The 14,862-nt window shown below is 23.0% G+C and overlaps 1 protein-coding gene across 1 annotated transcript in view; it reads left to right on the top strand.

Annotated features, from left to right (window-relative positions):
- LOC119684101 (breast cancer anti-estrogen resistance protein 1-like) overlaps positions 1–14,862 on the top strand; it is a 51,983-nt gene that overhangs the window by 12,769 nt on the left and 24,352 nt on the right. Inside the window, exon 2 of the mRNA XM_038098054.1 lies at positions 12,357–12,500. Within this exon, the coding sequence (XP_037953982.1) occupies positions 12,357–12,500 (144 nt within the window). The remainder of the gene's footprint in view (positions 1–12,356; positions 12,501–14,862) is intronic.

Here is a 14,862-nt window from a genome sequence, read left to right as displayed (position 1 = left end):
CGTAAACTTCTCTAAATCAAATTTTTGCAAAAATGATTTTTATATAAATGACCTTCAATATAAACTTGCATACGAGACAGATACACAACAACAACAATTAACATTTATTATATCACAAGAATACAAGCAAAAATCAATTAACGTATTGGTAATTTTGTTAATATAAATTTATTATCACGACATTTTTTACCAAAATATTAAAGCGAGATAAAAATGTTATTAACAAAAAGCAAAAATTAATAAACTAAAAAAAAATCAATAATATAAATATAATAATGGCAACAAAAATATAAGAATAATGAAAGTCTAAAAGAAAAAATTGAAACGGTTTAAAGCCAATAAACAAAAGATTAATCATTTGATAAAAAACTACAAACAAACAAGATTTAAGGCAACAGCAACAACGTTTACTCAACCTTAAATACGATGGAATAAATCGAGCCAATACCAAAAAAAAAAAAAATGTATATATATATCTAGATTTGTATTGAAAATTGTAGAAAATGTAATAAAAATCAAAATAAAATAAAATAAAATAAATTTTATAACGTGAAAAGTACATAAAGCTAAGATAAATCATTGTCAAAGTAATAAAAATAAAAACTCCTAAGAGATAATATAACATTAAGCTTTGGGCTATCTGTTTTCTTTTAAGACATAAAAAATTAAATAAAAAAAATTATAATAAAAATCACCAAAAGTTTTACCGCCAATGTTCAAAGTGAAAAGACATTGCAAGAGAAATGTTGATCAAAGCACAAAAGCTTGCCATGCCACAAAAGAACCAACCTACCTACCTGCATATGTTAATTCGTCAACAGCATATTGCTGGCAGCAATATATCAAAAAAATTTGAAAACTAAATAAATCTCAAAAATTGTCTTCATTTTTCATTATAATAAAATATACTAAATATACTATATACATATATGGTATATTAATATTCATACTCAACATAAATGAAATCACTCAATCAATCAGTAAAAAAAATTACTAACATCTTGCAACTAACTGTTGCACCGCATTGCAATCTTGCTGCTGCGTTTATGTTGAGATGCGTCATATTTTCATTAACTCAGTCATTTTAAATATTTTTAACCGCGTGGACAAAAAGATGTATAACATTTTAAATATATTCATTAATGAAATTTTTCTTCAATTTTTCTTTGACTTACGTCACTTACAAATCAAACATAAAATCTTTTTAATTTCTTTGTCAAGATTATTACGGTTGAAATACTTCTCATACCTGATTTGAAAGCTTCCGTTCAAAAAGTAACATGACTAATATACATTGGCATCTGCAGCATCACCGATCAAAGTGCGTAAACAAGAGTTTTCTGTTATAACAGAGATAGACTTATTTTTATCTGGAATTTTTGTTTTTTTTTTTGTATTATTATTATTATTATTCATCAAATGGTCTAAATTTCCTCGAACGGTTTTTAAATTCTTTAACCGATAAGTCAGAGTAGACCAACATAAAAATGACCTTTGTAACTTTCTGATTGAAATAAACATATCCGACATTAATGTGATGTTGATGATAATCACAGTGATAACTTTGCCGCATTTTATCAGAGTGTTGCTCCCACATTCATTATTACACACAAAAAGCAGTGAAGAAATGAATGAAGTAAAATTTTCTTTTTTTTTTTATTAAACCTGACATTAAATTTTTAACATTTTATTAAGATACGCTAAAGTGGAAATTTAAATATAAAATAATAAAATTTAAAAAGTGTTGGATAAAATTTAGGACGTGTGCTAGTAAGGCTAAGTTGATGCTAAACCAAATGGAAGATTTTTTGGAATTGTTTGCACTGCACACATTTAGCCATTTATCAACACGTATCGACAAATCACTACATTATCGGCACAACTTAGAATTTCCCTCATTTAGAACGCAACTTACCCTAACTCGTACACGTCCTTAGCTCTCAACGTCAAATTGATCTCAAAACTAAATACTTAACACTTTTAGAATATTAAAATAATTAATTTTATTATTTATTAATAAGTAATTTTTATTTCAAAGAAGACTTTATATGCTTCTATATTATATTAATATCTCTTTTTATAATTATAAGATAGATCTAAGAGATTATTTTTTTAATAAAAAAATTATTAAAAGATTCATTTTATGTTAAAACCGTGTGCGAATTCATGTAAATTGAGGGAAATAGTAAATTATGTCGGTATGGCAGCGAATGTTGGTATTTACCAGAATGTCGAGTAGGGTAAATTAGTTAAAAATTAAGTAAATTATATGTTACAATTGTGAACATTTTATAAAATGTTTAATAAATAAATAAATAAATTAAAAAACTTTTAACCAAAAATAATAAATAAGTGCAATTAATAAATAAATAAATATTTATATAAGTGCAGTGAAAAAATCCCTAGGAAATTTCAATTTACTTTACCACAATTAACTCGAACTCGCACACGGCCTAAATTAACTTAATAAAAAAAATATCTATACATAATTGGTATATGTATAATTTTTATATATTTTTTTTATAATTATAATTTTATCAATAGTAATTTTTTCATTTGAGTAATGAGTTAAGTTCTCTTTTCACTTTTTAAATACTTATTTTTAATATTCAATTACTATAAGAGTACATAAAAATAAACAAAAAATGATGACAAATACTATGGAAACAAAATTATTCTACAAATCCATTCATCAATCTGTGTAAATTATTTAAAAATGAACTTGAACTGAAAACACTTGTCTTTGAATTTGACTTTAAATAATCACTTTTGTTTTAAATTTGTTAAATTTCCTATTTTGTGTTGTAATTTCAATTGTCACGTATGTCTTATTTTTACATATAATATTACGTTTCTGTATTTTTCTTTATTTTATATCGATTTTAACTTGAATTTAACAATGACTCAGATGATATTGGTGATTTCCCAAATATTGTTTAACCAGGCAGATTGAATATTTCAAGCAATTTTAAAACAAATTACTTTAAATATATAATTAACATTTTGCGGTTAGCAAAATCACAACAGATACAATTTATGTTTAGGCGATAATATTGACTTTTTCTTAAGGTTATTTACTACATATTAGATCGAATATTATATTCATACAAAAGTGTGATTTACTTTAAAAATATAAAACTGGGTTTTTATAAAATATCTTATGTGTTATTGTACATCTGTCTTTATAATTAATTATTAAAAATTTAAAAAAAAATCGAAACAATTGTGCTTAAATTAATAATTGGACTAAAATAAGTGTTAAAGTTGTTAAGATGTTGCTATTTCACATAAATCTCAAAAAATATTTAGTTAGTATTAAAAAAAGGAATATTAAATTAAAATAATATAGATAACTGAGTGGCATGGTTACAAAAAACTGTTCTACCTATAGTTAAATTCATAGTTAAGTATCTTAATTTGTTTGAATTTATATGTTATCAAAGATCCAAAGTTGGTGGTATTCATTTTATTGCTGTTTCATTTAGAGTTATATACCACTGTTGTAACTTATTTGATGATACTTAACATATTTTCCCTAAAATCAAACAAATCAAAGAAATTCAAATTCGAAATATATTTAAATACAACATTTTCTGAATATTCTTACAATTTAATAATTTGTTGATAACAGAATCAATTGACTATTTGTTCATAAATCATGAAAAAAATAGCTACTTTCATATTGTTCGATTTAACTAATGATCAGTATTAATTTAAAAAAAATAATTTATGTGTATTAGGATCATACTTTTGCTATTTGTAATTTTCAGTAATATTACAATTTAGGTAGTAGCTTCTTTTAAAATTCAAAAAACTATGAAATTTCATAAATTAAGAGATCTTTATATAATCAACAGCTTTTTTCGAATATTTCTAACTTCAAATCAATCATTATTGCAATTATTACCATAATTCTTATAACTATAATAACATAATATTATATTTAACTTAGTATAATTTAAAAAACATCATGATTATTAATATTATAATATAAGCTTTTTAAAGTACTAACTTATTTTTTTTGCAATTATATTATTTATTTAAAGAAATAAGTTCCATTCCATTACTAAGTTCCATTGCTTTTTACGTTTTATACAAAAGACACATATGTGTGTAATATCTGTTATTTTAATTAGTATACAGTTCAGATAACAAAATATTTTAATAATTCACTATGACTTTGACATTACCTTATTATCATATCGTAAGATATAAAATTTCTTTTGGGTAATACCTTGGCTTTGGATTCATCGGTAACCAATCCAGATACAATGTTCAATGTACAAAGTTCGATGGAATATTTATTTAAAAGTGACGAATTTATATTTATAATCTTTACATACAGAATTATTAATAGATATAGATTAAAGAAAATTGTTTGTTTTTTTTTTCAATAATTTCATTAAGAAAAAAGTACTTAAATATATAAAGTACTTTTTTATAATATTATATATTATTGAGTGTCTTTTCGCCTATGGTAAAATCTTTAATACTTTACATAATTAAAACAATAATCAGTAAAATGCCGCCAATAAAATGTTTTATTTAATATAATAAAGGAAACATATTTTATAGTTTTAGCGAAAGGTCATCAGCAATCAAATGATAACACTAGATTATAAATAGAGCAATTATTATTAAAAGTATCAGCTTAAATTGCTTTTGTGCAAAAGAGATTATTAAATATATTAAATCAATCAACAATAAAATAAATATAAATTTATTTTTTTAAAAACATTTTTAGAATGCTTTATTTTATTTAATAATTATTAATGTATTCGTACTTTTATAAGTATTTATACCAAAAGATAGCATTAATATTTACTCAAATACTTAATCAAACTTTAATTAAATATTTTTTAAATTTTGATTATTTCACTTTATTATTTTATACAAATTATGTTATATTGCCATTAAGCTATTAGACTATATTCTATATTCTATCTTTCTAAAAAAAGGAAGCAAGCAAAATACCTACAAAAATTTAGAAAAGAATGAAAATACAGTTAGGTTTAGCAATTACTGTAAAAATCTGTAATAAACAATTATTAAACAAATATATTGATATTAGTAATTCATTAACTATTTCTAAATTTTATTAAAATGAGTAAAAACAATAATAAACGATCACAGTCTTTAATTAAGATTTTAGTAAAGGTATTTATTCAAATGATTTCTTAATACAACAAAGTCCAACTAAAATTTTATATAATTTTACATATATAATATGAAACAAAGATGCAATTTTACAAAAACGTGGAAAACAATAAAAAAAATATTATCTAAAAGAAAGTCATATAAAAATGGTTCGAATAGTAATGAAAACACAACAATAAAATTTTTTAGGTTATTTATTGAAGTGTGGCCAAATGAACTAAAAATTTTTGTTGTTGTCTTTTCATTTTTATTCGAACCCTTCTAACCCTTAAATAGTTTTTTTCTTCATAAGACACATCATTTCCGGGAAAAAAATAACTTTATAGTCAGATAAGTTGATAAAACAATATTTTTTATTATTTTTTTAAATGAAATAAGTTATTTTATAATCTTAACCAATAAAAACAAATATTTTTTTAAATTTAATTTATAATCAAATATGCCAAAAAAATTAAAACAAGATTTTATTTTTTAATTAATTAAAGTTTTGGCTAATAATATTACTATTTCAAATAACACCAAATACTCATTATCAGTGATCTTTCGAAATATTTTTTGTTTTTAATTATTCGTAAATAATTTTTTGATTTGCTAGTACTAAGATTTGACAATTCACATCTCGCCAAATGTCAAATACCCGACACCGTACTTGACTTGGTTGTTCTAACTTTGGATTTTCGTCAATTTGTTGCTAAAGTTCAACAACAAATTCAGTTGTAGTGTTATAATTCGGTTGGTTTTAGTGGAGACGAAGATTCCTTTTCTTTCTAAATAGGGTTTAGATGCTGTTTTGATACCAAACATACAATCATAAAAGTCTAAGTTTTAAAACTAACCAAAATATCTTTTGAAGATGTATAGGATATACGGCAGGCTCATAAATTAGCAGACTACTATAGTGAAATATCTCAATCTCAATCTTACCAGGCTTACCAGGCTTAAACGAAGTTATAAACTATTTATAAAATCATTAAATTATTAATAACAGTTTTCACTGTAGCTACTTTATTTCATAAATATTATGAAGACAATAAAATAAAAAATTCCGTATAACATTTCCTTCGTAATTGTTAAAAATACTATTCTAAATAAAAATACTATAATATAATGTAATAATCATTGTTGAGAATAATTTTTAGTATATTTCTGAGTTTTTATGACCTGATGATATTATTTGAAATAAATATATGTTATAAATATAAAAAGCTTACTTATTTTTAGTTACTATAAATAAATGTTATCATTATTAAATTAATAATAAAAGCTTTTTTTAATCTTATTATAGCGTGAAATATAAAATTCAAAAGAAAAATATAAAAGATTTATTTTCTGGCACATTTCTTATTACAGCTGTTAATACTTCACACCTTTTTAAACCAATTTCAGTTCATTTCTACCTACTTTTGCACTCTTCAGTATAAAATAAAGTAGCTTAAATATGCCACACTTGAATGCCATAACCACGTTAATGGACAAGTTTAAATATTTAAACAACTTTTAAATTCACTTTACTGATTCGCATTTTATGGTAATGATATTTGACTTATTTCGTATTTTTTTTATCACGTTTTTAGGTACTTTATTTTTGCTAAAATATAAAAATATCTTACCGATAAATATTAAGATATATATGCATATGTAAATATTTATGTGTTTTATATAAGAAGGAAAATCACTAAATTAAGAAGTAATAAAAAAATGTCTGCATTGTTTAATATCTCAATTCTTTTTGTTTGTTTTTATTATTTTAAAATAAAATGCCCTTATTCTACATAAGGTGTAAAAATATTTAAAAGACGAAAACAAAATTTAATTTTTAATTGAGATGTATTTCATATTATTTTTGGAACTTAAACAATATTCATATGTAGTATAAAAACATCGAATTTACTAAAATAAAATAAAATTATTTTTATACTTAAATTCCATTTAAATTAAATTTCATTTAAGTTAATTATTTTAAATATATTTATATACGAATTTTATATAAATGCCCCTTTTTTAACCAAAATCTTTAAATTAATCAAATGTCATCAAGCTTGCGCGTATAATAACCTAATGACTTCATATATATCCCATATTTAAATAAATTTAACTTCCGAAATATTTTTCAAAATGTATTTAAAATTTGGATAAGAATTTGAATATTGTACAGAATAAGGCTCGAAATAAAGAGCCTAAACATATTCATAGAACATTTTTATGTTTTTAGCAGAGTACTGAGACTATGCCACAGCTACTGTTATAATAGATATTTATTTGAAGAGCTTAAAAATAGAATTAAAATAAAAAGAACGACTGTGCTTTTAAATGGAAAATTTTATTATATAATACATACAACAACAACAAAAAAAATTTAGCAAGATTCTACAAAAGTGTTTATTAAACTGATTGATAAACCTAAACGTGCTAAATTTTTTAAAGTAATAAAATAATTTTTGAGAAATGTACTAAAAACTTTAGTCGAAAAAAAAACAAATAAATTGTATAAAAGGAAGATCCCTTAAATATTTTAAAATTTAAAATATTTTAAATATTTTCTAAATTTATCTGAGAAAAACTTTTAGTTAAGGAATCATCAATGTTTTAAAAATGATTCAATAGCTTGACTCATTTAAGTCGGTAACTGGACAACTCCTTTCAAAAATAAAATGCTGCAGATAAATAAGGTATTAATAAGGTATTAATATACGAAAAATAAACAAAACTGAATTTAATAAGAATTTTAGTGAATATAAGTTGTAATTTAACGTTCTTTTTAAGACGGAAGTGGCTATTATATTATATAGAAACTAGTATATTTTTAGTATAAAATCTCTTTATAAAAATTTTAGGAAAAATAAAATTTTCTGTAAAAATGTTAAAAAATTTTCTAAATAACTTTGAACAGAACGATCTTCTAAACCCAGTAAAGTAAAATAACCAATTTGTTGATACCTAATAACTATGATAACTATTAGTTCAGTTATCTCATTGATTTAAGCTATTAAACCCTTTTCAATATATGAGAGTTTTAACTCAATGTTTATATCTATATACATACATCTGTATAAACATATGTACTATATATATATATATGTGCTACAAAACTCCAGAAAAATGTGCGAACATAAAAGACTAGTATGGCTTTGGGACTGTTGGTTAAGCTGCGCTGACTCTGAGCTTCAAATTTTGCAGGTCACGAGTACGATTCTTGGTATTTGCAGTTACAAAAAATTATTTACGAATAATTAAATACAAGAATTATTTTTAAGACCACTGATGATGGGTATTCGGCAATACTCGAAACAGCTGTATGATCAGCCAAAAATTGAATTAATTAAAATAATATAAAATTAATTTTTGTTGTTGTAGTTTAATACTGTTCAAAAAATCTACTTATATATATATATTTTATATATATATATAAAGTATATCTGTGACACCTCGTCAAATATTAAAAGTAGAGCCCATCAAGCACAAAGGGCTGAAAGAAGAAGATCAATACAGCTTCATATGGGGGCTATCAGCATTAATTTATCTAAAATAGGAATTTGCTACACAAAAACATACTATTACGAATAACCATTTTGATTACGTTTATTTTCAGCATCATATTCAATATTTAATAAAATTATGTAAAAAATAAATTTGCCTATTTGTTTAATACAATAATTTAACTCTATAAAAACTTTAACTCTATAGTAACTATCAATTTCAGATACTCTTTACACAAAAATCTGTTAGGAGATATATTAGCAAGGTAAAATATTAATCCTTTAAAAATAGACAAATACAAAAAAATACATTTATAATCAAGAATTTATTTTCAACACGATTAAAATTGTAAAAAATATTTCTTAATTTTGTTAATAGTTTGTTTTGCTTTATTTGGTTTATAATTTAGAAAATTTATATAATTCAAATATTAACACAATTTAACATACTTGAATAGCTGTTACGTTAAAAGAAATTTGAATAAAGTATTAACAACATTAATGTTGCTACCAGTTTTTTACATAAATTTAAAAAAAAATTTTGATAAAAAAATGTTAACTGTGTGAAAAATCAACAATCATCAAAAGCATAAATTATGTAAAAATCTATGCAAATAACTATTTTTTCTAAATACATATTTTGACTAGGAGACTCGTACTTCAACTTCAAAATTTCAACTTCTTTCTACCCAAAATGCTAACAATTCAATTGTTATATAAACAAATTATTACCTCAAACACTTCAATTGACATTTGAGTTTCATTGCGGGTCTTATTAACATTTGACATTTATTTACAATTTCACATTTCCTCTGTTCGAAAATTATGTAAATACAATTTGAGATATATACACTATACACCATACAATTTGTATACTACGCAGTATACAACACATATATATTATATATGTATATATAAATACTAAAAAATATTCACTAAATTGTTTGGTGTAAATATTGGCATTTTCAATTAGCGACACGTAAAGGTAAATTTGTTGTACTTTTTGAAGTTAAATAAACATTAAAAATATTTAAATGCATATTTTTAAAATTTCCTATACTTGTTTGTTTTGTTTGTTTGGTATTGAACTGGTTTAACTGTATCATAAAACGTATCATAGAAATATATCTTTAAAAGTTGAAGATTTAAACTTCAAACTCTAGTAGAAAGTCTAAAGATACAAAAAACCATAAAAACTTTTGTTTAAATTATTTTATTTTTATTTATCTCTTTGTGCCTCATTAAGTGTTACCGAACATAAACTTCAAGTGCGAAGTTTGACATATCATTACTGTTGTTTCCCAAAAACAATGGAAATATTTGATTAAAAAATTCATTTTGATAATAAGTGTATGTATAAAAATGAGTAGGTCAAAATGAATATAAAAATTCAAATTTAAGAAGTATGCAAATACTGTAGACAATAAAAAAAGTTCAAAATAAAATAGGTAAAATGTATATATATATTTATATAGCAACATTTAACAACCCTACAGTTTTGACAAATCCATTTATATCATTGCTAAATCTTTATTAAATAATAAATAATAATAATAATAAGCACGAATAATGAAATTATGCAATAATATAATTATTAATTAAAAATAAGTATTTAAATAATATATTATTATTATAGCATTATTAAATATTAATTTTAAATATTATGCTGAAGCACATAAACAGAGACTTCAACATCATCATCAGAACTATCAACCCTTCTTCATACAGAAAAACTAATACGTCGGCTTAAACGAACTTAGCCAATTGATTTATTATCCTAATATAATAATCATTATAAGAAAGATATTTTATTATAAATATTTCGATTAATGGCGACTAGTATATCCACATATTTTTATTTATATGATGTGTACATATAATACACCATAGGACTAGCATAGAGCTAGGCCTGGTCTACCCTTGGTATCTTCTACAATACGTCTCAGCTGTCGAAAAAAGGAAACCAGAACACCTGCTGTGTCTATATCCAGGCTTGGCAAGTCCTTGGCTTCTGAGGCCCACATTTTCAACCAACTCGGTGATATCTCTAGCATTACCATTGACCAGATTCTTGCCTTTATAAATGCCTCTAGTTGGATTCTAGCTTGATCTTCTCTTTATTACCCGTTATTACGAGGATGTGTAGATTCCAAACGGCTTTCTTAGCTTATTAAAGAGGATTTGGTCCTCCCTTCACCACAACTAATTAACTACACATATAATAATAGTATGTAACTCATGTATTATAAATCAAATTTTTTTTGATGATTCGTCATTAATGAGCTCCCTTATTACTATTAATTGTACTATAAAAACACATTTTAGTACATTTAAAGTTGCATAAACCATAACCACCACCATGAAATGATTTGAAACAAGTTAAAAATTTTATATTTTTTTTTTTACTATTTAAAATTTAAACAAATCAATTATTTTAGCAAATAAAAAAAGGCAAAAAATTAATAATACAAGAGTAAATCAAATAAATAAGTAACAACTAAATAAAAATCTCTTAGATTATTTACTGAAATGTTATCTTACATTTTACATGCACTTGTCCAATTACTTATTTACACTTCTTAAGTGCTTAATGACATATTTGAGATACTTGAATTCAATGTAGCGCATAAAAATAATAAAACACAAACAAGTTTCAAACTTCAGATACTTTACACTACAAACAGTTTTAAGTTGTTTTCAAACCGAAATGGAAGAAAATATTATTCTCACTTTAACTTACTAGTACATACATATGTATATAGCATAAAATGAAAAACAAGTTAAAGTGAAATTAAATCCATGAAGCTTATCTTCTGGATACTTTTCATATAAATATATATGTTTATATATATATTTTTTTTTCTTTGAATTCATATATTTGATATAACACGTTTTAAACCGTAAGATTAGGTCTTGTTAAATTTTAAATTCCAGGTAACTACAAAGTTTGCATACCTTATTATTTTTTGCCACTATTAAAATTTTGTATTTTAGCGCAAAAATTAAAAAAGAAGTAAAAATTAAAATTTAAAACAAAGAGAACAACATAAAATTGTGTTATTATGAGCCATTAAAAGGCAGCGCGCTTCACCAACTTAAACTGCTTTCTGAATTTACAAAAAAAAAAAAAACAAAAAAGATTTTTATTTAATTTAAAACATAAAAAAGGTTGCTGGAAACAATACAATTTAGAAGATACAATTTTATAAACTACCTGATAAATACAAGAAGCCATAAGCAAACAGCTCGAAGCCACTTTGAAATATTTTAAATTGATTAAAGGCATTTTGATCTAAACAAAATGCTTAGTCACTGTTGTGAACGAATGTCAAGTATAAGTTCTCAACTCCATTTTAATGTCTTAGATTAAAAAAATAAAAAAATTCTCTACATTATAATTATATCAGTTTCAAAACATTTTATAAGCAGATAAACCAACATCATTGAGTTTATCATTGAGTTTTTATTATTTATTCATAAAGAATCTAAAAAAATAAATTATTTTTAATTGTATAGTATTTAATTAAATTGCTAAAGGCAACATTTAAACAGGGCTATGTACTTTTAATCCATATTATTTTTATTTATTCTATATCCTCTTCAATCATAATGCAATAGAAATTAATCAAAATAATTTCATCATATATATATAAAATTAAATTAACCATAAATTATCATACTCTTGTTTATAAATAATTAATTTTACTCATCCTTTTTTTATAGAAACTATATGCCAAAGCCATATACGATAACTTGGCTGATACATCAGATGAGTTAGCATTTAAGAAAGGTGACGTACTCACAGTCATCGAACAGGATACAGATGGCATTGAAGGTTGGTGGCTGTGCACTTTGCGTGGAAGACAAGTAAGTTTGAAAAGTAAATTGTATTTTATAAAGCAAACATATTACATTTAAATTATTTAAATAATCGTAAACCAAAGATACATGTTAGCATAATACCATAATATCGTAAGCATTTACTAAACAAATTAATGTATTTTTAAACAAAACTTAGCTTCAAGTGTTCTATATTTTACTCAGCTAATTGGTTGAGCAAGTATTTTGCCATCAGAAACTTCACGCTGTGATTGGCATTGACTGGCAGTCTCAGAATCAGTAGACATAATTTTCATGCAGAAATATAAAACTGGAGCAAAATTCCAGCATATACCAGCATATTCCTATACCTAAGATTTTGCATATAAATCTTTTTCTGTAACATACACATAATTGCACCCTTACTTAAGAACTTTTATTTATGGCTTTTAAACATGTTGGAATGTAGCAATTTAGTATGTGAGTATATATATTAACCAAGATATGTTAGTCTGGAATGTATATAAACTTTTTTATATGTGTGAACATTTTTAGTAGCAATTGTGTGAATATTCAATTAGTATTAGTATTTATCAATATATAAGTATATACTGCTAGGAATGCTAAATTTTAAATGAAAATCTGAGTTAGTACAAATTTAGTTATCATAACTTATAAGGTATAAGTTTTATATTTATATTATATTTTTAAAAAGATAATAATAAAATATTAAATATCATACATACTTACATACTGCAGTCCTCTTTCCCAGTGGAGCCAAGGGCCTCATACATATAAGCATGTTAAGAGTTTACCATCTAATCAAGAATTAGTTTGATTCTTTTATATATAATGAGTTAATATAATTTAATTCACGATATTTGAGTATTAACTTTATAGTACATAAGAATTTAATTGTATTATAAATCAGAACAAAGACTACCTATACTCGAATGTTAAACACTTCACGAAAATCTTTCAAACTATATTTTACTATACTCGTTGAAATATGCTATTTATAAATACAAAAGATGTTAAACTTAACATTGAAGCACATTTTTCTTTACATTTTATCAAATCATTTTAATATCTATATATTTTTCGTCCGATTCTTTATTCAAAGCACTGACATAATAAATTAAATATAAATAATAAATTAAATAATAATATAATAATAAATATAATAATAAATAAATATATATAATATAAATATAATAATAAATTAATATGTTAGAAATAAATTTTATTTGTTGCATTTTTTGTTTTTTAAATTTAGTTTGATTTTGAATTATAGGAATATAGCTGAATCAAATCATAATTGTTGTTATTTAAGATGCTCTGATTTTAGTCAATAGGATTTTTAAAAACGTTCATATGTCAACAACTTTACGATAGATGTGTCAAAAATATTGTGTATTATACAAGGTTTGCTTTGGAAACATATTGTGATATCCAGAGACACTTCCTGGTTTCATTTTAAAACATAGGGTCCATTCTCAGTATTAACCGAGAGACACGGTGTGAAGGAAAAGTATACTTGAAAGCAAAATTCAATTAGAAAACCGTCAATAATTTATTTTAATAGTTTGTTTAATTTTTAGTTTATTAAAATAATTTTTATGTAATATTTTAAATATGTTTATATTGATATGGGTTAGCAAATTATAATAAAAGTGAATTCCTTTTAAGAAAATTTTGATCATTTTTAAGAACATTATTATTTATTTCAAATTTTTGGTTTAATTTAAAATTGGTATAGATTTTTTAATAATTTTTTATATATTAATACGTAAAATTATATCGAGAACATTTTTTTGTAAAAAACGTTCCTTCTCTAAAGCACAGTTTATCCATAATAGAGCGGAATTTGTGCAAACTATCTTTAAATTTGTGTATTGAAGACCATAGAAACTATAATAGTATGTCTTGATTAAAAGATAGATGATATTTAAATTTTGTAAAAAAAAACAACATTTATATCCATCATTTATTTGTATACAATACTTTACTTTTTTTATAATTCTAAATTATTTATATTTATATTATTAATAACCTTTTCTTGTTCACTCAATTTGTTCATGCTTTGCCTTGTATATTACTATTAATTTTTTTATTATTATTTTAATGATATATTATTATTATTTATTATTAATTTATTTATTTTTAATATTACTTTTGGTAGTATTATGCTTAATTGTTTTCACCAGCTATAATATAATTTTAATATAATTTAAAACCTTAACCTAAGGTCGTCTTATAATTATTTTTTTTTATAAAATTTTTTATAAAATTTTAAATAATAATATACGCAATTATGATTTTTTGCCTATGCAAAAATATTGTAAATGATCTTAAATTGAATTGGCAACAAAAACAATTCACAAACAAGCTACAAAATTTGTGGTTTTGC

This window comes from Teleopsis dalmanni, chromosome 1, assembly GCF_002237135.1.
Source record: "Teleopsis dalmanni isolate 2A chromosome 1, ASM223713v2, whole genome shotgun sequence".
Lineage (NCBI taxonomy): Eukaryota > Metazoa > Arthropoda > Insecta > Diptera > Diopsidae > Teleopsis > Teleopsis dalmanni.
Note: the sequence above shows the minus strand (reverse complement) of the source record. Positions and strands in the feature narration are given on the sequence as shown.